The sequence below is a fragment of the Crinia signifera genome, chromosome 5 (assembly GCF_055691185.1).
Source record: "Crinia signifera chromosome 5, ASM5569118v1, whole genome shotgun sequence".
NCBI lineage: Eukaryota > Metazoa > Chordata > Amphibia > Anura > Myobatrachidae > Crinia > Crinia signifera.
The window spans coordinates 55,999,108-56,025,613 of NC_139221.1; the positions used below are offsets into that span (position 1 = coordinate 55,999,108).

A 26,506-nucleotide genomic window follows, 5' to 3' on the forward strand; every position below is an offset into this window, starting at 1 on the left:
CCCCTGAGGGGGGATTGCCCTACTAATGGGGAGAATGATGTTGCTCTGAAATGGGTAGATAGTATGAAGTATCTAGAGACTTCATAAACCTAGAGACTTCATAAAGTTAAATATAGAACCATAATCAAACTATATCAGGAAAATCTAAAAACATGGCTAAAACTCCCCTTAACGGTCACAGGTAAAATTAGTTTAATAGAAATGGTGATTCTCCCTATATTCTTGTATGACTTCCATCAATCCACTACCTATATTCCAAATAAGCTCTTTTAAAAAAAATTGACTTCATTACCACTTCTTTCATCTGGGGTGGGAAATGGGCAAGAATAAAAATAGACACCCTGATTAGAAATAAAAAGCAAGGAGGACTGGGGCTTGCCCATTTTTAACTATATTATATGGCCGCCCACTTATGGCATATAGGTTTGTGGATTAGAGGTAATTGTGAAGAGAACATTATTGAACTAGCAGGGCAAAATAGATATGGATGTACAGATGGGGCCGGGCTCTTCTTTGCTGTCGAATCGCCAGAACGTCACCGCTGGCGATCCGCCAGCAGCCGGCTTGCCATCCGCCAGCAGCCGGCTTGCCATCTGTGTCTCAGTGTCCGTGCGCCGGGGCGATGGGACCCTGTCCGTCTCCGCTTCAGGGAGACGGACAGGGTTAGGGGGGGGGTGCGGGAAGGCAGTGGGGACCCCGGGTGACCGCCGACAAGCCTTTCGCAAATACAGGTGGCGGGGGATGGCGGATGGCGTCGCCATCCCCTGCAAAGAAGAGCCCAGCTCCATCTGTACTCCTAAACAGGTTTTGGTCAAAAGTGGGGGAAAAGCAAAGTGCTCACTAATGTAGTGATGTGAACATACAGTATTCCCCAATGAAACTATTCCTCGGATCAGATAGATGGGTGACTGTATCCCATAATGAGTTAAAAAATCCTGGGATTGGGAAAGGGCAATAGCATCCCGACAAGGGTAACGTGGGCAATAAGATTTCAGCAAATACAACTGTTCATCTTACACAGAGTTTATGTTACGCCAGTTAGGTTGCGACAATATGATAAAAACAGGAATATGTGCCCAAAATGTAGTACTAGTCGGGGGACCTTTATTCATATGATATGGCAGTGTCGTATGATACAAAAATGATGGGACCAGATTGGTAATGTAATGAATAATTTGGGTATACTAGTAGTTAGTGTGAACAAAAAACATGTCTGTTGGGTATTATGCCCCAGCGGGGGATAAATAAATAGGATACAGTGTACAGTGGTGTAGTTAGGTGCCACGGCTCCTGGAGCAAGGGCATGTTTCGTGCCCCCTCCAATTTGTAGTAGGCGAGGCTCTTGCGCAGTGAAAAGGAGGCACGGCCTAACATTATACCACACACCGTAATGCTCATTGCACATTTTAGCGAACTTTGTAATACCAATTACACATAAAGCCACACATGATGCCCATTACATACTATACAATAAACCGTAAAGCCCATTACACATTTGACACATAAGTGCCATTTACCTACATGCTCGATGCCAGGGGGCTTCATGCTCGATGCCAAGGGGGACTGAAATTGCTTGTTGCCAAGGAGGACTGAAATGAGTTTGAAGAAACTCAGGGAGCCCGAGGTGTGCTCCCACCACCACCAGTGCTGTGCCTAAACACGTGCAAAGGGGGCAGCCTTACGAACGTTTGGACCCTCTCCCAAAGGAGAAGGGCCCCATGGTTCCCCTAACCCCCCTCAACCATAAGGCCGAGGAAGGGAAAAAAGGGATCGGTGGGTCCTCTTCGCCGAAGCTCAGAGAGACCCGCGTTTCCTCCACCCCCGGAAGGGTTTTGGACGGTGGGTCCTCCGCACCCGAAGGTTTGGAGAGACCCGCTTAGGCTTCCCTCCGCCTTGCGGCTCGGGATTGCCCTCGAGGGGACCGGGACTCTCCCCAAAAGGTGAAGAGTCCCAGCCATGTTTGGGGAACGGAAGGCCCGTTAGGGACAGCCGCACTACCCAAATCAAAAAAACGTGACAAACTAACGAAAAACGTGAAGTGCTCAAAAGTGAACGAAATCAAAGAAAGAAAATAAAAGAGGCCCTAGCCAAAAGGCCGGGGTGGGGGTGTGAAAAATTGTCCTACCCCATCCAAAAGGACAAGGTAAGGACGTGTAGCCTAACCTAGAGGGAAGTGCGCGGTGCAAGTGCCATTCAGTGCATGGTGCTGGATATCACCAGTGCAAATCAGGCACCCCCGAGTTACCCCGGGGGCACAGTGCAGCCTCGGGCTCCAGGCAGCCGACCAGTCAGCGTCCGACCAAGTGTTTCTCCGCCTCACCAGCAGGCCCTTTCCGGACCCCCCGGCATGGGAATGGATACTCCACCGGGCTTTTCGATGAGTCTCCCCCGCAGTGGCCATAGACCAACTGAAGGAGAAGAAAACACCTACTCAGTCCCGACGTTTTACCTCTCCCAGGGATTCAGTACTAGGCTGGGCTTTTTGCTGTCTCACTGGCTGGGAGTTTCTGCTCCCCCAACCAGGGACAATCTACTCAGTCCCAGCTTTTCCCGTCCTCCTGAGAGTGGATACTAGACCGGGCTTTTCGAGTGACTCTCCCTCAGAGGCTATAAACCCCCGAACAAGAGCCCCAACTACTCAGCCCGATGCTTCTCCCCTCCCTACCAGTGGAGAGAACGGTGTTCCCCCACCAGCAGGGCGTAGATACTCAGCCAGACCTAGCACCTGCCCAGAGCATGAAGTGGGTTAGTCCTCAGCTCAGTAGCAAGGTGGTTTAGTCCAGCCTTTCTCTATTCTCTGCCAGGGGGCCGTCCAGACCCAACTGATAAGAACAGATACTACACTTGATCTTAGCCAGGACTGAAATGTCTTGTTGCCAAGGGGGACTGAAATTGCTTGTTGCCAAGGGGGACTAAAATTGCTTGTTGCCAAGGGGGACTGAAATTTCTCATTGCCAAGGGAGACTGAAATTGCTCATTGCCAAGGGGGACTAAAATTGCTCATTGCCAAGGGGGATTAAAATTGCTTGTTTGGAGAACTGGGAGTTATCACCTAGTTACTATTATTTCTGACTCTTTTCTTTCTTATCTGTCTCCTTCTATACTCCTGGTTCTTATCCCGCCTTGTGCTGAGTAATATGGCCTCTTGCCCCCCGCAGACAGGCACCCCCCTCCCCCTGCATGCTATGCACTAGAGGCGGTGTTGATTCCCAGACAGCGGCGCCGCTCATCCTCCTGCACTGCAGCGATAGCTCCTGCCGGGGGGACAGTGCTGCGGGCTGGGCAGCGCAGGACAGAACTCTGCAGCAGCCCGCCTCTATTTTAAATTCAAGTCTTCAATTTTCAATCCAGCGGGAGACGTGAATTGGAAATAGCAGCACATCTCCCAGATACAGCGGGGGGGGAGGGACCTGGCGGTGCAGTCACCGCTCCGGCACCCTGTTATCTTCTGGAGCTCGTGCTCCGCCCTTACTACGCCCCTGATAGTTAATATACCTGATAGAAAATCTGGTGTCACTGGCCAAAGTTATTATAGTAAGAAAATGGTTGGCACATGGAAGTCCAAGTATTAAACAGTGGTCCAATCTTGTAAGTAGCACGATTAAACACGAAAGACATTTATTATTTATTAACACTTTCTTATATAGCGCATACATATTCCGCAGCGCTTTACAGAGAATATTTGAACATTCACATCAGTCCCTGCCCCATTGGAGCTTACAATCTATCATTCTAGGGTTAATTTTGTTAGGAGCCAAATAACCTACCAGTATATTTTTGGAATGTGGGAGGAAACCGGAGTACCCGGAGAAAACCCAGTACGGGGAGAATATACAAACTCTGCAGAGTTAGGGCCATGGTGGGGATCGAACCCATGACCTCAATGTTGTAAGGCAGTAATGCTAACCATTACACCGTCCATACTGCCCCATATGTATAGTAAACACAAAAATAGATATCAGATATGGAATAGGTGGATGAAATCAAAGTACTATGACTGTGTATAATATATAGTGTGCACAGGGGATTATACATTTTAAGAGAAATGTTAGTATGTCACTATATATAAATAAATAAGACATGGCATTTGTTCACAGTAAATGTAAAATATAGAGGAAATTTGCATTAGATGAAGTATTGAGTGAGTCAGTAATGGTGGTACACAATCACAAGAATACGGTGATTAAAGAGTACTATATAAAGAAGGTAATTAGATAGGCATAAAGAAACTAAGTCACAACCAAGATAAATTAAGGCCCATACACACTGGGCGACTTTGAGCTGAAAGCCGCTCAAGACAGCCTGTTTGAGCTGCTAAGCCACCCAGTGTGTATGCCCCAGCGATCAGCGGTGAGCGCTGCTGCATGCTCCCGCATCATCGCCGGGAAAGCCGCTCATCTGCTGGTTATACCAGCAGATGAGTGGCATTGAGGATGGCTTTGCATAGCTCTGCGCTATGCAACGCCATCCTCCCCCCTCCGTCGGCCCCGGGCAGGGGGAAGGCACTCAGTGTGTATGCACTGAGCGGCTTTCCCTGCAGCGGTGATTGACATCATTGCTGTTCATACACGCTGGGCATAGTCGCCCAGTGTGTATGGACCTTAAGATAGTGTTTGATAATATTTAATTCATAACCAGAATGGCTGCGAACTGAAGAGGGGAAATAACAAACAAATGATTGAGTATAAAAACTTTAGATGTGGGGGGTGGGGGGGATTTGAGGAGTGGGGATTATACGGAAATTGTAATGTATATGTATAAATTCTATATGTTAATGTTATGCAATACTGTAATAATGTATGCTTTTGTAAGGATATGAGAAAAAGTGAATCAAAAACAACTTTATGTGGTCAGCAGGTGGACAATAAATTGGTCAACATGCCAAAGGTCATCACATGAAAAAGGTCAACATACCTTAAGATGACATGGTCAAAAGGTCGACAGGTACCATAGGTCAACATGGGAAAGGTTGACATGAAAAAGGTCAACGTGAGTTTTTCACTTTTTTTTTTTTTTTTTCAAGAACAGGTGTTTTTTCATAGTTTACTATCCAATAAGGAGAATATAATAGTGTGCCAAACATAGCGGGGCACCATGCCCGAAGCATGGCAAGCGAAGCGAGTCATGTGAAGGGATGCGGTACACTTATACAGTGTTCATGTCGACGTAAGTCGACAGAGACACTAGAAACTGTGGAAAAACTCATGTCGCCATTTTACATGTTGACCTATAACTATCCACATTTAGACCCATACCCAAGGCATAGAATGAATGTAAGTTAATATAGAATATTTATTAAATTATACATATAAGCAAATCAGTAAAAAAAGAATTATTTTTATTTTGTTGAACATTTCTAATCTTCACAAACCGCTGCCATTTATATACTGTATTTGCTGGCGTATAAGACTACTTTTTTCCCCTGAAAAACATGCCTCCAAGTGGGAGGGTCGTCTTATACGCCGTGTGCATTTATATAACAATTTCTATATTTTGACTGGAAATGTTGGGGGGTCGTCTTATACGCCGGCAAATACGGTAGTTACTTCTTGTTTGGTCTTCCTAGAAATTATTTCACTAAAGATATAGTGGAAATAAAAGTACATGTATTTTAGGCAGGAGAAGTTGCCAGGTGCTGGGGACTTGTGCTATAGTCTACAGAATTGTTTTGTATTTTAGGTGTTCATCTTTTTTTGTTGTTGCACATTTCCCACCAACCAGTAATCCCTTCCTTCTCTTTTTTTGTCAACAATGTAGTCTTTTGTATAGTTCATAAAGAGATATAAAGACTTATGTACTTTGGGTTTATTTGTCTTTTAGGATGTCATGCATTATCTATTGGATGCTATTTGTCTTCAGAGTCTGTGTATTATTTCTCTACAAATCATCATACGTTTCAGAATATTTAACTTTCCTGTTATGGAGAATTTGCATTGTGATCTTTGTAGCGAAACCTCTGGGGTCATGCCCTATTTTAACAGGGGAATGGACTATAAAATACCTTAAAGAATATTTGCAATAGGTTTAGTAGTGGGTTGATTTCCATTTTGATTATGAAATATGTCAATAAATGAAAGGATACCTCCACCCAAAGCTACAATACTGTATGTTGTTATAGGGTGGTTACTAAAACCTTATTCTAAAATAGGATTGTTAGTACCTCTGACAGTGTCCTTGACAGAAAAGGTTCTGCAATAAGCTCCACTTTCCTTTTTCTGTGCAATTTATTTCAAACAAGTCGGCGGATGTCAATAATCCCTGAAGAAATGTTCTGGTGATTGGGAAAAGGCAGAGCAAGGGCTCCACCAAGCCTTCCTGTGTGTCCTCTCGTGTTTCTAACAGTCTAATGCTGCTGGTGATGTGTTACTGTCAAATGTGCAAGTGTGGGAAGTCAGCTGGGCAAGGAAGTCTTAAGCTGGTACACATATATACAATTTCCATCCAGCCCGAATGGGCCCATATCGGAACAAAAGTGCACTCTGTACAACCATTCGATCAATATGCTGGCTGTTCTTGCAATAATACTCCACAAGCAATAATTTTTTTGCAATAGTTTAGACAGGAGGTGTTCGAACTTCGCAAGTGGAATTGTATAGGTGTGTGTACCGTACGCATATATATATCAGCTGTAGTTTGGGTACGTTCAATCCGGAGTAGGGTCGATCGAGTGCTCAAATTAAAACTAGATTGTATATGTGTGTACCCAGCTTTACTGCGGTTTTTAAACTAATAATAATTGCAGAATTCCCCCTATACTGTACCTCCCCAGGCCAGGGAGGATGAGGAGGAAGTGGGGGGCTGTTGGAGTACATTTTTTTTACAGAAATCCACTTTTTAATTTTCAGCAGAGTGAGAATCTCTGTACCTGTGGAAAATTGAAGACATTTTGGTTATCCATCATTGATACATACAGCCGTAATTTGGGTATATTTGACATTGAGATGGATTAGAATAAATATATTAAGTTTATATAAAATACTCATCATCATCAACATCATGACCACCACAATGATTTGGGCTCATATAACCTACAGTTTAATTTTTATGTCAGGGAAATTGTCATGTGCTTTCTGCTTACTGGTTTTATTCAGTTTATGTGCGTGTATGTGTGCGTGTGTGTGTGTATGTATGTATACGGAAAGTATGTATGTACAATATGCATATATGTAAAGTATATATGTATGTGTGTGTGTGTACAGTATGTATTTGTGTGTGTATGCATATACAGTATATATGTGTACAGAATGTATACAGTATGCATGTATGTATAACATATGTATGCATGTACAGTATGCACACATGTACAGTATGTATGTACAGTATGTTTGCAGTATGTATATAGTAAGTGTGTGTGTACAGTATGCATGTACAGTATGCATACCTGTACAGTATGTATGAATGTATGTACAGTATATTTGCAGTATGTATATATGTACAGTATGTATGTATACATGTAAGCCAGCCAGCCTGCGACATAAGGACCTAGTTTTAAACACCAGGTGCCCCTGGGCTGCCCGGGCAACGCAGGGTTAAATGTGTACACCCTCCTTCTCCTGACGCCACGTGACGACGCCCCGCCCCCCGGCGTGTGATGAGGGTGTGCGCTGTGCGGGCTGCACCGGGCGGGGCGTGTGTTGCCTCCTGGCCGGTTCCCGGGTATATAGTCAGCTGCTCCCGGTGCACAACATGCAGCAGCTGAGCAGCGGCGCCCGGGCTCCCAGCACTTCAGATCCACCCTTACAACAGGTCGCAGTGCCGGAGTCCTGTGCAGTGCTGCGCCCGGACGGGACGTGCTTCCTCCTCCTAGCCGCGCTCTGACCGCTCTCTCTGCTGCTCCGCACCACAGCCAGCCGGGACATGGACAGCAGGACCGCGGACCCCACTCTCGCCGTGCGCTCCCAGTAACTTCCTCCGCCAGAGCTCCGGCACTCCGCGTCATCCCTCCCGTACCCCGGCCAGCCTGTGCAGCTTCCGCACGCCGGACACCTCTCCCCGGGACGGGGGTACCCGCACCATGAACATCGCCCTAGAGTTCTTCGTGGTCACCTTCAAGGTGCTGTGGGCCTTCGTGCTGGCTGCGGCCAAGTGGCTGGTGCGCCCGAAGGAGAAGAGCGTGGCCGGGCAGGTGTGCCTGATCACCGGGGCTGGCAGCGGGCTCGGCCGCCTCTTCGCCCTGGAGTTCGCTCGGCGCCGCGCTCAGCTGGTGCTCTGGGACATCAACACGCAGAGCAACGAGGAGACGGCGGTCATGGTGCGACACATCTACCGGGAGCTGGAGGCCGAGGATGCACTGCGGCGGGGTGAGTGTGCCAGTGCCACAGTGCCGGCCCACTTGCGGGTTGCTGCTGCTGTCCCGTGTAGCTCTGAGTGCTGTGCCAAGTACCCTGCGTGCCCATGGCAGCTAGTGCAGGGGTAGGCAGCCTGTGGCACCACATTCCAGCATACGTGCATGCCCTGCCACATATCTGTTGTTAGGGCATGCTGGGATGTGTAGTTCCACAGCAGCTGGAGTGCCACAGGTTGCATACCACTGTTGTAGAGGGTGATTCAGTAATTGCATTTACTTTTCTATGTTATGATTTTCTTGTTGATAAACTCTTATAGGTTCTATAGGAACTACTGCTGCAATAGGGTTTTCCTGGTGTTTTCTAGTAAAAGCGTAGACCATGTTGGAGTCCAGCTTCTGTGGAACTATACATCCCAGCATGCCCTGTCATAGTTTTAGTATGCCGTAACTGCAAATCTGGGTCGGAATTCTGAGATGTCTAGTTCCACAGTGTCTGGGGTACCTACCCTTGTTCTAAAGTGTATCCTAAGTACATGACTTTAAAGATTGAGAGGGGGTGCTGGTAAAGGGTTAAACCTTCTGCTCTCCAACATTCAGCATTCTAGCCCCTTCTTTGTATATAGCAGAACAGATTTGCCCTTAAGCTGTTGGTTAGAGCAGCTTGGTTATGTATTGTCTTATGTATGATCAAAGTACAGGCACAGTTTGCATTGGATGTGGTCCCATTCCTTGTTGCATAAATATGTGCTTTTTACATCTGTTAGAAGTATAATGTTTAGAGCTGCACGTTTGTATGTTGCAGAGACTGGACCAGTTGACATAAGGAGCGTTTATCCGTAAAATAAATGGCTTGCTACTAAAGTCATTTCTCTTGTATCTTTATAATGACTGAATGCTTGCCAGCTATGTGTTATCATTTATTTTTTAAACAAAACTAAATTTTTAATTTAATGGGAACATAACATCTGCTGACGTGTTTGTTTGTTTGTTTTTCTCTTCTTGATTTTCCCCCTCATCCATAGCTGGGAATCCTGTGGAGGAAGAGGTGCTGCCATGCTGTAATCTCCAGGTCTATACGTACACTTGTGATGTAGGCAAGCGAGAGAGCGTGTACTCCACAGCTGAAAAGGTCCGCCGGGAAGTGGGAGACGTATTTCTGCTGCTCAATAATGCTGGAGTTGTCTCTGGACACCATCTCCTTGAGTGCCCAGATGAATTAATTGAAAGGACTATGATGGTTAATTGCCACGCTCACTTCTGGGTAAGATTCAATGGTCAACTTTGCGTATGTCAGTTATCTACTTCAACCCTGTATTCTACTACTGTACATGAAATGTCCCATTGTGTTTGCTTGAATATATAATTTATCGCTACTCAAATAAGTCTCATAGTCCATGTATAAAAAGACCAGACTCTGGTTAATACCAGACAAGGTTAGACCTGAAGAAGCCATTGTGCATTTACTGCAATGCCAGCCTGGGCTGTGGCATCCATGATCCATGATGTGACCTACTAGGCTAACAAAAGGCAGCCATAGCCATCGCGTGCATTATGGGCTAGATCGCATTGCACGGCATGCTTTTTGCATGCAATGTGCGTGCGATCCTAAAGCAGTATAGAAGTATGTGCAGCACATACTTTTTGTACTGTGGGAGCGCGCATCACATTGCACGCTGCTATCGGTCACCTTAAAGCTGTGGACACATGGTGCAATACCTCTGGCAATATGGTCGCTGAGCAACCATATTGACAGCGATTTGTTTGTGCTGCAGTGATAAATTGCCGGGTGCGCGCTCCCGTGTTCAGCCTCCTGCTGGTCGAGGAGCTGTTTTCCGTCTGCAGCTCCCCCGGCAGAGTCTCCTGATCGTCAGCGATCCTCTATGTTCGCTGATGAAAAGGAGACACTGCGCAATATATTGCACCATGTACACTGCTAGAAGTAGTAACAAGTATATTCCAAAAATATTCTTCCACCAGTTTCTTAAGCTGCACTTAATTCTTAAAGAGCCAATTAAGTTATTTATAATGCAATGCACACTACATAAACTACCCCCTAAATTAAGCATTTCACTCTACACCCCTATTGAGCTACAAACTATAATGATGTAGGTGTGATAACCGTTGCTACAATTTTGAAAGCGCTTCGCCCGACCCCCATGAAGGCTAATCAATTCTGCGGTCAAACACGGGAAAAGTGTGTGTGTGTGTGTGTGTGTGGTCCATTTAGGATGCTTGTAGCTTTCCAATGTGTTCTCTGCTAAAAATAGATTCTGCACCTAAACTGGTCAGGTGCAGTGTTTGGGTTGAGGGTGGCTGGCACACATACAGAACCTGTCTCCAGATGATTCTAAGGGCCAATTGTTTGCACCACCCGCAACCACTAGAGGGCCCCCAATGAAGATATTCAAATGTAGCTCTGTTTTGGCATGTCGGGCTGCTGGCACTGACATTTCAGTTTGCACGTCCCGGGGGATGGTGAGCTGAGAGCTGCAAAAGTCAGCATGCAAATGGGTCTATATGCAGCACGCCGTTTGGTTTAGGTGCTCTTAATGGGCTCTATCGACAAAAACCTAATTGCCTATCACCCCGTGAGCTCTTGTTGCTGTACACAGGGAGACTGTGGCCCTTATTCAGATCTGATCGCAGTACAAATTTGTTCTCAAAATGGACAAAGCCATGTGTACTGCAGGTGGGGCAGATGTAACATGTGCAAAGAGAGTTAGATTTGTGTGAGTTATTATGTTTCTGTGCAGGGTAAATACTCGCTGCATTATTTTTACACTGCAATATAGATTTCAGTTTCAACACACCCCACACAATTTGTAACTCTGCACATGTTACATCTGCCCCACCTGCAGTGCACATGGGTTTTGTCCATTTTGTGAACAAATTTTTACTGCAATCAGATCTGAATAAGGGCCTGTGTGCGATGTGACAATTGAATCTGGCCATATATGTTCATCATAGTTGCAGGTATCTATGGGTACAAGCATCTTCTGGAATACAAACTGGGAGATTTTAATACATATGTTCATTATATAAAGTGGACTTTTATTTTTTCTTGTCCTTACAAGTATCTGTTCTAGTCCCCCTTTTTTTCATGTGTTTGTGTAAATGGTATCGGGGCCTATCTATAATTTGCCCATTAAAAATCTTATTGCTGCGATGAGAGGAATCCGAAGTCCCCTTTTTCAGCCAGGACTGGCTATTGAGACAATACGCTAATGTCCTTTCCACGTTCTGTAAAGGGAATGCTGGGTGCAGCACACTGGGCGATATATTGTTAACACTGTTGCACATATTGTCGTGTGTGTGTGTGTGTGCTTAATATCATCATTAATGATGCTTGCTCCCACACATCGCTAACGGCTTTTTGTGCCTACAGCTCAATGTTGACAATATAGTCACCAATCCATGTATTGCAGGTGACCTCACTGACCGCTATCATTCAGTGTGTATGTGCTATATTGTTAGCTTGCTGCTATAGTTAACAATATCTGGGTGCTGTGAATCGCCCAGTGTGTGTGTGTGTGTGTGTGTGTGTGTGTGCAAATCTTCACCATTCCATGAGTGACAGCAGCGCTGCCACAGGCTGTGCAGAGTTTGAGAAGCGTAAATCTTTTTTTCCATGGAATCATGTGCCCCAAGTAAAGACTGTTGAAAGTGTGTACTGATGGTAATGAGCACGTACCCAAATGTATGGGTGGGTAGAGTGCAAAATTGCCAGGAATTCTGCATAAAGGCAAAGATGCATTTACACCTATGATCACAATGTGTTGGCTATCCCTTGACATGTGGACCCCCTGCTGCTGTGGTACACTTCCTCGCCTGAGCTTTGCTATTGGGGCATGGAAAATTGGCAGTTGTAGCTTGGTCGTGTACTCCTACAACAGCTGGAGTGCTGCATGTTGAATAGTCCCCGCTGTAGCATTTTCGGTGATGAGTTTTCGGTTTCGCCTCAATCTATATTGCCATATACTTCAATGCACAACAAAAACTGATACCGTAAATCAGTGTTCACTGTAGGATTTCTTTTTACGGCAGGGCGCCGACCACCGGGCAGGACACTTTCACTAGGATTACGCCTAGTTAACCTCCCCCTACTTCTACATTCTGTTCAGTTGTGGAAGACAATCGATTTATGTGTAGCCAGTTCTCATTGAGGGGCTAGGTGTATCAAGCTTCAAAAAGTGATAAAATGGCTGCTTGTCTATCACTCTCCAATCAGCTCCTACCTGTCATTTTTCAAACTCAGCCTGTGACATGGTAGTTAAGAGCTGATTGACTGGTTGGTACTCTCCATTTTATCACTGTTTTTAAAGCTTGATTCATCTGAACCTAAGTAAACATGTAGTAAAGCAGGACTCTGGTGTGGTCCCCCCCCCCCCCCCCCCACAATATTTTACAAGCCCGGGGATGGGATAGATGCAGTATTCTGCAGACTAGTCCTGATGTCTTTAAACACTCCTGTTTTTATGCAGAAAATATTTAGCTTGTTACATATTTTATCTATTGCTTTGTTCCACTCCCAGTTAGCTGCCCCTTGAGAGCAATCCTGGTACTGCATGCCATGTTTGACCTCTATCAGAGATTTGAGCTCTGCACCTGCTGTTATTAACCAAACAGAAATGATCTCCTTTCTTGTAACCGAAAACAAAAATGACATCGGATGTGACGCAAAAAGTGTTTTGTATAAAGGAACAATCCTTAAGAGCATATGATTTATAAGAATTTTGGTTCATCAGAAACTTGTATGATCAGCATTTATACATTGGCTACTATGTGGCTTCATTTTATGACTTGCACTTTTCACACCTTAAACTACTGACTGGCACCATTTAAGAATAGGTTGGGTAAGGGCCAGCGTTGCTGTTCCCATCGTTGCGTTCAAATATGAATACCGCTCTCTAGTCTAGAATGAGACTCTGCGAATTACTCATGCATCAATGTGTGATGTGGAGAAAAAGCCTGGACGCTGAGCCTCTGTCTTCTCCACATGTTTTATCATTTGTGTGTAGTAATCGCCATGTGGATGCTGCTGAAACTTTGACAGACCGAAACCTGGAGGTCTAGCCATCTGCTCCCAGCAGTATCGGCTTCCCAGTCCCAACAGTCCAATGCCGAGCAGTTTCATTGTAGACCTATAATGGCGGTTTAGAATAAACCGCCATTGATGTGTGCTGATCCAGCATTGCTACGCGTGTAGGCCCCTTTAGTGCTTAACTCTAATCGTGCCTACACACGTAGCGATGGAAGCTTTGTGCTGAGTGAAACTGAATAGCTCAGCACACCGTCCTGCACCAGCACACTGCGCTGAGCGATCTGTCGCTGCTCTTGTCTTCAATAAAGAACACAGGCGACTAATAGATATATCGGCGTTCACGATTCATAGTGCTGCGCATTGCTACACACACAGCAATTTGTGCTTATTTTCTAAGCAATCTAGTCAAATCGCTATGTGCCCTATAAGACGTCAGGTGTCAACATCCCAAAGATATCACCTTATGACTGTATCTTGGCAATCTCTAAGAAAAGACTTTCACTGCATAAGAATGTTACGTTTTTGTATAACTGAATTCTTGAAGCTGCTGATTCAGGGTTCTGGCAGAGTAATGTACACATGTGAGAACTCATTTAACCCATCTGGACTCTTGTAGTAAAGACTCTTGGATGCTATGGGGGTTAGGAGGGGGAGCATGGGGGACTGAGTATTACAAAAAGGATATGAGCATGCATTAATATTCCCATTATATGTCACTTTACATTTTCCAAGAGCTGTATTTACTATTGGTGTTCTGCAGACCACTAGCTGTTGGTTGGAACTTCTGATATTTTTTTTTTTTTTTTTTTTTTTTTTTTTTTTTTTTTTTTTTTTTTTTTTAGCGGGAAGGTAATGCTTGAGACCATGCATCTACCCACTAGACTAAAATTTAGCAAGTCACTTTTTTTTTTTTCTTCTAATACTCAGGATCAAAATTAATTTGTTTGGTAACGTGCAGTCATCGCTGAACGCTAATTGCTGATTATTCTGATTTTAGTCCCCTGGCTGTAAACTATAACACTGGCCTTTAGGGTGTTTTACTCTCCCAAATGAAGGGAAACTGACGTAAATGTGTAAAATATAATGATTGTGCTCCGCTGTGCAAAAAACAGATGTCGACAAGAATTTCTGTCATCTAGCACTTCCAGTGACGGGAGCCATCTGAACAGTGCATGCAGCCAATTTCAGTGGTAGCTAGTCCTTTCCATATCCCTAATTGTTTCTTCCACTCCCCCTGCCTCCAGCAGCTGTGAGCTGTGGTGTAGCACTTGTGCACATCTGATGGAGAAAGATGACGTCTGCTTCTATCACTCCATCATTGTGCGATCATTGGAGCCCAAAATTCAGTTTTAAGGCTTCTCACCCCCTTATTTATTTACGACCACTGTATACAATGTTTTGCAAAAATCCTCGCCCGATTCCCCGCTGTGTTTTGATGGCCGCACTCACTGTTTCCACCTCGCCTCAGTGGACAGGCGAGGTAAAAACGTAGAGTGAAGGGGAGGCCGTCAAATACTCTTGACGGCGAGCTATCAGCACTGCTCCCTGTCAGGAGCCCACCGTCCGCATTGAATATACCCCTTTGACTTGTAACAGTATTTACCTGAATCTGTTTCCACACGGTTACAGGTAATATGTGTTTATATTGCAAAGCTCCTGACCAAAAGTAGCATTGCAGGTGGATATGGAGTTATTCGATACAATGATTTGTCTTCTGACCCTTTCACATGATCTAGTGCAGTGGTAGCCAACCCTAGCCCTCGAGAGCTACCAACAGTGCACATTTTCCAGACAACCTAGCTGCTGCACTCAGTAATCACTGACACATTTTAAAAGATACACAGATGGAGCTAATTAGCTCACTTGTGATTCTGTGAGGAGACCTGCAAAACATGCACTGTTGGTAGCTCCCGAGGACTAGGGTTGACTACCCCAGATCTAGTGGATATGAGGCCTACTAGTAAATAAGACAAAGGAGTTCCTCCATAGAGGACTTGTTGGAAGTATTAGTGTTCCAGAGTTTAACTACAGAATTAGTCGGGTCATTTTATGAAGGTGGATCTTGTGAGATGGGAATGTGTGCTACTGTATGTAGAATGCGATGGCAGTTCTTACATCAAGGGTATAGGGCTGGAGCAAAATGTGCACTGATCACAAGTAGGATAGTGGCAGTGCAGCCATCTCTGCTTTCCCTTTTGTGCATACAATGCAGTCAAGTCAAATGGGGGCAAATGTTATGTACACGCTGTAAATGACGTGTGTGTGTGTTTGGAACAAATCAAACTCATTGGATATGGAGACCTGCTGCTGAGGTGGGAAAGAAACACTCCAGTATGTAAGCTACATAAAACCATAGACTGCAATTTTGACTCCCTAACGTTAAGTAGAATGGTTTTTAACTGCTCTTAAAACTGCATGGATGTGCCACTATGCTTGGTAATGACGTATTTCCATCACTCCTCTCTCACCCCAACACGCCCCCCCCCCATTCTTAACAGCGTTCTTAGCCAGCTAACAATCTACTAGCATGTCCAATCTGCACATTTTTCATGCTTTACATTATTGCTGCATTTGGTCATAGATTTCTGCCTGTTTGCGACAAGGTCTTGGCCCCAGCAGCTATCGGTTAGTCACTGCTTGGCAATAACACAACACTTGTACTTCAGGGTTTCTCTCACATGGCTGTCTGCAAATGTATTACTTGGGGAGGACACATGTACTCCTACTGGCCACCTGCGTCTTATCAGTGGTTGTGTAACTGTAAGCACCTAGGGTGGGGAAGCCATGGCTTCTATGCATGCTGTACAATTCCTTCCTAACATTCACACTGCCCCAGCATATTCTCTAGTCTAGCGTTTAACAAGTAGGAACAAACGCCTTTTTTTTTTTTTTTTAAAAGACTGGTTGTTAGCTGACAGAGGACAATCATTACTGTTCCATTCCATGTGTCTTAAGCGCCCAGGGTTGTGTGGTGGTTATTTTTTATTATTATTTTTTTATTCCACTCTTTATCCTGTGTGGCAAAATTTAAATTGTTGCAGGAATAAACTAAATGGTTATTTTAATGAGTTGGGGGGTGATTCTGGTTGGTTTGCAAAAGCAAACTCCTGTAATAGACAAACCATGCTGCACTGCAGGTGGGCAGATGTAACATGTGCAGAGTTCAATTTCAGTGGGGGGTGTTCAAACTGAAATCTAAATTGCAATGTAATAAAGCAGCCAGTATTTACCCTGCACAGAAACCAAACTCCCCCAAATGTAACTCTCTGCACATGTTACATCTGCAGCACCCATTAAAGGAGTTTGCTTTTGCAAACCAACCAGAGTCACCCTCTTTGTGTATTGGGGAGAAGACATATCCACTTCTTTTTAGATTTACCTGTGCACTGCTATAGTATTGTCCATGATGTGAAGGGTTAAGTAGAAAGCGAGGGGGGTGGGAATAAAAAGCCTGTTAATCTGTCTGTAAAAGTCATTATCCTAAAATGTAATTACGAAACTGCCCATAGCTCTCCATACGTTATTTCCTTGTTTCCACATTTGCTTTACTTTTGCCTAATTTGTCCTGACACTGCAGCTGTGGCAGCCTTTTGTGCGGCTAAACCTTTCCTCTGTTGTGCTGCATGAAAAGCACTAAAGAATTCTGGAGAAGGGGTGGGAAGAAGTGCTAGACTGTTAGAAGTTAATTTGCCATAAACTAGAACGTTGAGAACCAATTACTAAAGCTATGAAGTGACATGTAAACGCTTGTCCGGTTTCACACATTTGTGTCTAATAAGTAATTGCTGATTTGTAAGCACACACAAGAAGTACAATAAGAGTTTACACAATTTAAGTAGATCAGGGGAGGCCCGGTACTGCATATCCCAGGTAACTAAGATGTTCAAATCTGCTGTCGCTATATATCTATTTAAAATGGAACCTTTAAGTTGTAGATTACTGTTGATGTCCTGCTCTCCTATCGTAATTTCCATGGGGCAGTACGGATGGTGTAATGGTTAGCATTACTGCCTCACATCGCTGAGGTCATGGGTTTGAGTCCCATGTAACACCTTGGACCCAAAGGTGCCTGTACACTTGTCCAATTTCTCCAGATGGATCCCACCGAGAAATCGGATGTGTTTGACACCTCATCCGACCCGATGCGTGGTCCCGTGCGCATTGTTTCAGACTGAACCTGCAGCAGGTTCAATCGATCAGATCGGTCCCATCAGCGGCACATTGGGGGTGCTCTTTAGTACCCGCTATGTGTTGGTCCAATCTGTAGGTGTGTGACAGCGGTGTAGCACCACTGTCACACACCTTTTGTGCGGGGTCCATGCAGCGGCTGTGAACTAAGTAGCACTATTTTCTAGGTGGCGGCACGGGAAGCGCTGCTGAATTTGAAAAGACTGGCCAGACGCTTTTCTCAAAGTAGAATATACAGTATAGAAGTTAGTACACTGTAGTGCTAAACCAATAAATGTTAAGCCACTTACCTGCAGATATACACACATACATTGGGTTACATTTCTAAATTGCTTCTATATTTGCAAAGCCAAAAGACCTACCAATGTGCTTTTGGATTGTGGATGGAAACCGGCATAAACCCATGTAAACATGAAACCTGTACCCCTTTCACATTGCAACGAATTACTGGGTACAAGCCATCTTGACCCGGTAATTAGTGTGATGTGAAAGGGGTTACGTGTCCCAAAAACGGGTAGCAAAACGAACCGGTAAAAAAGCCTTACCTGTTTGTTGCAGTCTTGCTTGGCGGTGTAAAGGAGTCCTCATGTTCACACTATGGAGGAGGCAGCGCTTGGAGCTGCCCCTGATGACACGCCGACCCCGGATGATGTCAGCGAACCGGCAACAATGCCAGTTCGCTGTGGGTATGTGAACATCCAAAAATGCAGGTTCGCACCGGGACTGACCCGTTTCAAAGTCCCAGTGTGAACCGGTATTTTGCAATGTGATGGCAGTACTAGTTTTGCAATGTGATGGCAGTACTAGTTATGTCCTGGTGTGACTCGGGTGCCGGACGGGTTCCCGACGTCCACCGGCTATTCTCCCTCGTGGGGGTCCATGACCACCATAGAGGGTGAATAGAATAGGTGGCGAGCTTAGCGAGCCAACATGCCCAGTGTGGCGAGCGCAGCAAGCCTGCAAGGAGCTTTGTTATGCTGTCGGAGTCCGGGCAGTTGGGATCTCGACGCCGGACTAATGACTGTTGGGATCCCAACTGTCTGAACCCTATACCACACCCTGTGACTCTCAGAAACTCAGTGCTGTGAAGTCAACCCATTCAATACTCCAGAGCTGCAGAAAGCCTGGAACAGAAAAACTGTCATAGTGCCAGGGTTTTTGTGTACTGCTCTTCAGCAATGTCCTGGTTATTGTGCCATCCTGTGGAAGCACAATAAGTCATTATCAAACATAACAGAGGCAGGGTAGCCCATGGAAACTAGAATCCATCATCTGTATCTCTGCTGGGTTGTGTGTGTGGTGGTTTTTTTTTTTTTTTTGGTCTACATTAGAATTTTGATAAGTCTTTATTTATTTTTTTTGTGAGCATTTGATGATAGTTATTACTATGGGTGCCCATACACTGTACAATATTACCGTGCATTTTGAACTAGATCACGTAATGTGATCGGGACCTAGTTAAAGAAAGCACGGGCTGCGGAGACTCTATGTGCTGTGAGATGGTATGTCCCCTGGAGCCCACATCGCACAGCACCCTGTATGGGCACCTTATAAACTGTGCTGATGCACCTTGGTCTGCAGTGTCCACAGCAAGAAAGTATTACTAATACCTTCATAATCGCTCTACTATATGTGTGTATCTCGGTGCCCTGTGTGCTAAAAGGCCCTTGTTCATGGTAATGTTGAAGTGTCGCTGCCTCTTAATATTTGTAAGAAAAAAACAATCTGGACTTTTCTAATGAACAGTTTGGACAGTTGTTAAAGTGTTGGGAGATCCCAGCTAATCCTGTATTTTTGGCAGCTAACTATCTTTAAAACCTCCTTTTGTGCAGTGCTAGCCAGCATGGATTAGTTACTTAACACCTGCAGCCGTACTCTGCAGAGGACATGTGGACAGACTTATTGAAAGGGAATAGTGTAGTGGAATGCAGGCACCAGGGCTGATGGTCAGCATCATCCAGCAGCTAAAAAATACTATTTTGGAAGTCCTGTCTCTCCTCCTTTAGATAAAATACATATTCCACAGACCCCTTCTTCCTTCACCAGTGCTTTGTTTTTGATTTGGCAAGTGTGCTAACAAGGCTGTGTTGGAAGGAAGGACATGGTGCGATCACAGAACTTTGTTAGATCTTAAACAAACACAAGATGGTTCTCCGGAGTTTGTTGATTAAGTTACAATGATTACTCTGTGCTCAGCAGTTGGCACCAGCAGAGCTAGAAATTACAGCAGATTTGATTTCAGGGGACACAGTGATAATCTTGTTAGTCAGAAATTAAGTATGCTTCAAAGAATTACTTGGAAATCCTTAAAAGTGCAAGGAGATCTGAAAACTACCTGTTTTTCTTGGCCTAGTTGTAAGAACATTTCAGTAAAACCATTGAGGCAAAAAAAATTTGTGTGCGCAGAGAGTGTGTATGTATGTATATGTGGGTGTGTGTATATGTGTATGTATGTATGTGTGTGTATGTGTGTGTGTATATATGTATATATATATATATATATATATATATATATATATATATACTCAGTTAAGGCAAATTTTGTGTTCCACTTACACATTCATTTTTGTCCCATCTGATGTACTTGTTATGTCCTTAAATATGGATGACGTTTGCTTTTTGACAGACTTAAAACTTTATTTTACATTCCATAAGGTCCTCAATATTTAAAGTGGGCTTTTCTTGGCCTCTATCCTGTGTTTCATGCCTTGATATTGGTTATCAAGATGGCTGCATCCTGGGTATAGGTGACGTGTGCCCTATACAAGATTCACTTACCGTAATGTGCCTATTCTACTATGAATGCTAAAACCCTATATTCCACTATGCCAGTCAGTAGTATTGTATGTTAAATGTGAGCGGATTACAACAGTAATTGCCCCGCTCCCTCCCACTTGTAGAGGCAAAGCACCTGACCAGTCTAGTGCTAGAATTGAGGCCGTTACTGGTGTTTGAATTTTTTTTTTTTTGCATTGAACTTGAAAAGTAGTATAATTAAAACATGTCACGTACATTGGCTTGAAGAAAGTCACAAACTAAAATAAACTTCTACAAGAAATGTCTCTGCGGGAAAAGCCCGTCTGTCTGGAACTGAAGTAGGTCTCTGCGCATTTCCTGGTCACTGGAGATTAATTGGTGCTAATATAATTGTTCCCAGTTATATAAAACATTTTTGAAGGGATTAGACAGGGTAAAATATTTTTTTCTGTTCTTTGTGTAACACACTGTGATATGCTGTAGCTTGCTCTCTGCCAGGAAAATGGTTTAGATGGAAGACTGCAGACCTTGCCGATTGGCACAGTCACTACACATGCTATTGTTACATAGTTGACAGACGGTAAATGCATTGATAGCGGTTGTTCAGTTAATCTCCTTCTGGCTGCCTGCAGTGTCTTAGATAACAGTGCAAATGAGGAACTGTCCATTTAACTGCTGCTTATATGCTCTCCCTATTATACAGACCACAAAGGCATTTCTTCCCAAAATGATGGAAATGAACCACGGACATATTGTTACTGTTGCCAGTTCACTAGGTCTGTTCAGCACAGCAGGTGTTGAGGTAAGTGGCCTTTTTTATATTTATTTACTGCTGTAAGGCATAATGGGGCAGATGTATTAAGCCTGGTGAAGAGATAAAGTGGAAGGAGATAACACACCAGCCAATCAACTCCCAACTGTCATATTTCAAACACAGCCGATTGGCTGGTGCGTTATCTCCTTCCACTTTATCTCCAGATTATCTCTTCGCCAGGCTTAATACATCTGACCCACTGAGCACATTAGACCATTTGTTCCCAAATTGTGTGCCATGGTACCCTGTGGTGGTCCAGGACCAATTTAAACTATTTTTGGGCCATGTAACCGACCAATCTAGTGCTGGTGGCTGATAAAATGTGGACACATAGAAATAAATCCTGTCCATCACCAAACTATAAAAATTATGATGCAATTTACTTTCACTTTTTAAAAAAAAATTTAAGGCCCAGGGATGCCATTATGGTGGGGGGGGGGGGGAGGGGTTTGGATTTGATACTTTAGGGTGCCGTGATTCGAAACCGTTTGGGAACCACTGCATCACAATAACTATATAGTTAACAAATTCATTGTGCATATCATTCAGTGTGTAACAGTGCCAGCTTGGGGTTGTATCCAGTCTGTATTTTTCTTTGCACCCAGATTCAGTAAGATTTGCATTCTTATTTCTTGTAAAACGCAGGATTACTGTGCAAGCAAGTTTGGAGTTGTGGGTTTCCACGAGTCTCTTAGCCATGAACTGAAAGCTGCAGACAAAGATGGGATTAAAACTACTTTGGTTTGTCCCTATCTGGTGGACACAGGCATGTTCCGGGGTTGCAGAATCAGGTTAGTGCACATAGGAGAGAGAAAGTCCTTTACATGTCCTTGATGCAGTGGCATTGTCTGACTGTTTAATCTGTTTCAAGAAATGCTCCTAAAACCCAATTTAGATTATTGCTGACTGACAAACGCTCGGAATTATGGATGTTTTATTGGCGTGGCAGTAATTCCATACTGTGTGTGTGTGTGTATAAAACATCAGGGGGGTATGTTGAACGAGCACATAAGGCAGTATTTGCTGTAATTAAAGCATCTCCAGCAGCGTCTTGTGCCATACCACATCACCCTGATTGTTTACAGATAATTCAGTATGGTAAAAGCATTCAGCACTGGAGGCCTCTGAGGCACCCTAGTGTAAAGGTGCCCACAGACGCATCAATTGTACTGTGCTATGCGTTTTTGACTGTACAATGGTTCTTCCAGCTTGCGATGCGATGTGCACTTGGATGCATGCGATGCGATGAACCCATGTTTGTACTGTTAATTTTCAGATGTAGTCTAAAAAGTACGTGCAGCACGTACTTTTTTAGACCTACAATATCAGGCTCCCGGTAACGCGCGTCGCACAAGCCCATAAACACCACCCGATAATTGTACATGAGATGCGTTTTGTACTTGTAGAAAGTACAAAACGCATTCGATAATTGATGCGTCTGTGGGCACCTAGTCAGGCCTCTGTCAACAACTCCATTCTAACATTATTTGGTACACTTCTCAGGGCCCGTTGTTCCCAACAACAGCAGGCTGTCAGTTTAGTTTTGTATAAATTCAGGTGTGTTGCCACTGTTTAGGGGGAAAGATGAGACCAAGGAATCTCCATGGTTACACATGGTTCATGTGTGAACTGCGAACAGTCTTAATTTCTAATGTTGTAGTGGTGTGTTTTTTCACCAACCTTCACCCCACCCCATCCCCTTGTCTGGTCTGAGCAACTACAGACAGTATCTAACCAGCTCCTAACCAGGTGCACCTCATTATTCTATCACTGTTATGAAGTATCAAGACAGACGTAGGCTGGAATGTGTAAATAAAACTCACTGAAACCTTTATCTTTTCAGGAAAGAAATTGAGCCATTCCTCCCACCCTTAAAACCAGATTACTGTGTGAAGCAGGCCATGAGAGCCATCCTTACAGACCAGCCGATGATCTGTACACCTCGCCTCATGTACATTGTGACCTGCATGAAAAGGTAGCGGGAGGGTATTTCTAGAGAAGTCTAATGTGCATTGTGCTGTCAAGTTATCACAACAAAAATATATATATATATATATATATATTATTCCTTGTATGCCGGCACTCCCAGACATGTTGATCCGGTGCACTCTAATTTCAAATACAGACTTCCATGGAAAGAGGCACACGGACACCAGTCATCGTTTCAAACAACGTGTATTGGGCATGGCATGGCACATCAAGCGCTTTCGGGGTCGCCGCCCCGTCGTCAGGATAACAGCCCAGATGGTAACCTGTTTATCTGGGCTGTTATCCTGACGACGGGGCGGCGACCTCGAAAGCGCTTGATGTGCCATGCCCAATACACGTTGTTTGAAACGATGACTGGTGTCCATGTGCCTCTTTCCATGGAAGTGTGTGTGTGTGTGTATATATCTGTGTGTGTGTGTGTGTGTGTGTGTGTGTGTGTGTGTGTGTGTGTGTATATATATATGTATATATATATCTATATCTCTCTATCTATCTATACAAATATATTCCAACAAAAAAACACGTCACTCCGGGACTGGTGAAATAACACAAGGTTTACTGTGTACTGTCAGACAGTACGCAGTAAACCTTGTGTTATTTCACCAGTCCCAGAGTGACGTGTTTTTTTGTTGGACTGCATTTGTGGGTGATTCGTCACCTTCTGTAGCAAAAAAACGACAAGACTATGTCATGACATAGTCTTGTCGTTTTTTTGCTACACCTGATACCTGAGTGCCGCTCCACAAGTCTCCTGTATTCCACGCTTTTCCACAAAGCTGAGAAGCCGGTCCACCTGCTAACTTATTTATCTCTATCTATCCTGATATTATGCCATTTAGTAGGACATTGACAAAAGTCACTTTCAGTGGTGTCTATGATAAGGTCCCCTAGGTTAAAGGCCCCACATGCATTGCACCCATAATAGACCCCAGAGTGACTGCAACAGGCAACCCTTACTTAATCTGCCAGCAGTACTGTCTTGGCACCACAGTTTGTCTACATTTTTGTCTGGAGCCCTGTGTCAAGTCCTAGAACAATACACCGTGCTTGCCAAGCAAGGACTAAAAGCTATTCCATCCTGTGAGGGCCTAGATCTGTGAGATGTGAAAAATACCAACGTCCCTCACATATGTTATATAAATTCAAATTTTGTGTGTGTATATTGTATATGGCAATCTTCACTCCAATTTTGTCAAATTCAATTGGCACTCAAAGGGTTAAGGTCCATGAAGTCAAATTTTCTGTATCTTTTGCATAATGCTTTGTTTGCTCTGTTCCTTTGGTAAAATAAATTACTGATGCCTTTTTCCAAAGTCAGGAACATGTAGTAAGTCTAACATGCAGCCTTTTCTCTTTGCAGCATCCTTCCGTTTGACGCTGTGGTCTGTATGTACCGATTTCTGGGAGCAGACAAGTGCATGTACCCCTTTATTGCTCAAAGGAAACAAGCCACAAATAATAATGAAGCTAAAAATGGAATTTAACTCTTATTTCATTTAGTCTAACTGTCTTGTCATTAGACTGACCTCTTTAGTGAACAGTCGACACCTCTTAAAAACTCGGGAAAGGCACTTGTGCATCAGCATATCGTATGTGGCTGTTTGTTCTTCTACACTTCGGTGCAACTGTTCTTTACTCACGGCTGGACTCATACCTGGTTCCTCTGTTCTTGTTCTACACACTGTAAATTTTACTTCGAGTTTTTACAAAATGTGACCAACTAAAAATGTATGGAGAGCTTAAATGTAGCAATAAATCTTCTGTAGAGCTACTGTACAACAGTAAAACTAATTTCTTCAACTGCACTGTTACATAAACTTGTATTTAAAAAAGAAAAATGAAGACACATCAGAAGGGCAATCAAAGCCTAGATCAAATAGAAATCTGCTGATCAGATGGGAAACAAGTGAATACATTTTGATTCTCTTATTCCGTCTACCTGCTGTCTACTCAGTTAAGGCCTCACATGTTCATGTGGTTGATCCCTATTAATTCAGTAGGAATTAGTGCCTTCAGCAATGAGCGACTCGCATACTACATGTGTGCTGTAAGATCTATGTATCTTGGACCGGTTACCATTAGTATAATCTGCACTAGAATATTGAAATATATTTATGCTATAATATGGCACTCCTGCATTATACTATTGGAGTCATATCTTGGTCATGTAACTAGTTCCTCGTAAACTGACTAGCTGCCTTCTGTTGACTATTGGTTTATTCCACAATATGGCTGCCACGGCAGTTTTTGCAGCAACTGTCGATGTTGCCAATAGCAAACAATCAGATTTGGTCTAGAATTTCTCTATTGCATCCTATAAAATGATAAACAGAATCTGGTTGCTAAGGGCAATATCATCTTCTTTCATTTTTAGAAAGTTTAGTAAATTTACACCTAGTGTTTTCTTGCAGTACTAAGCTTGTATTAGAAAAGGGTACAAGTGGCAAACATGAACTGGGTATGGCGCAGTAAACATTGTTTTGACCCCCTCAAAACAAATCTGTTGGGCTTTTATCATCCCCCAGGACTGATTGCCCAGCATCTCTTAAAATGTACCTCACAGATTCCTAATGGAGGCAGCCATTTTGATCGTTAACCCAATATTCACCAGAATATGGTCCAGCTATTGTATAGCAGTTAGTAATTTGTGACAATTAGTCAGACCTTCTACAGATTGTTTGCCGGTTGCTTCAGTGAGGTCACTGGTTCCAGTGGTGATTGACCAGCATTTTTATGAATACTGCTCCAGCGTACACAATGGCGGCCTCTGAGCGGACCTATGAATAACAATGCCAGTGTCGAGGTGTTGGTCTACGTGGCACTAGGTGTTACTGGACGATAAAGGTTCAAACCCTGCATACAAACTGCAGATGTTTATTGGAATGATGATCCACCTATTTGTACATGTGAAATTTGTAGAGGTGTAAAGAATTTTGTGTGTTCTACTAAACTTTTTTTGTATAGAAAACCTTTTACAGTTGTGCCTTGAATTAAGTAAAAAAATAAAATAGCTAGAAAACATTGTATAGCGAATTTCTACCTCTGTATCTAAATGTATTCAATTGTCTTGTAAATTACTATCAGACTTCTGTAATTTACTTTTTTTTTATTATTATTTTGACGTCTTAAATATTGACCAGTGTCTGGTTTTATTAAAGGAAATTACCTTACTGAACACTGTTTGAGAGTGATTGCAAGTTTGTGGAAGGATTAACCTCCCTTTAAAAAATATATTATGCCCTAAATCTTCTTGTTAAGCCTTTCAATTCCCACCAGATCAGTGACCTCGCTGAAGTATATCACTTGATTAATTTGAAGTCCTTGTTGGTGGTGAAAGCCACTTTGTGGACTGCAAGAGAAACCAAATAAGAGAGTAAAGGCCCCCATACATTAGGTTGACTTGTCCTTAGGACAAGTTGGACCCAATTCT

General features: G+C 43.7%; 1 protein-coding gene across 1 annotated transcript; it reads left to right on the forward strand.

The window, feature by feature from the left end:
- The first annotated feature begins 7,600 nt into the window (after nt 1–7,600).
- Nucleotides 7,601–26,251, forward strand: RDH10 (retinol dehydrogenase 10). The gene is made up of 6 exons (XM_083187258.1): nt 7,601–8,300; nt 9,310–9,548; nt 20,977–21,075; nt 21,733–21,878; nt 22,931–23,062; nt 24,437–26,251. The coding sequence occupies exons 1-6, from the start codon at nt 8,015–8,017 to the stop codon at nt 24,558–24,560; spliced, it is 1,026 nt and encodes a 341-aa protein (XP_083043384.1). The 5' UTR covers nt 7,601–8,014; the 3' UTR covers nt 24,561–26,251.
- The last annotated feature ends 255 nt before the right edge of the window (nt 26,252–26,506 follow it).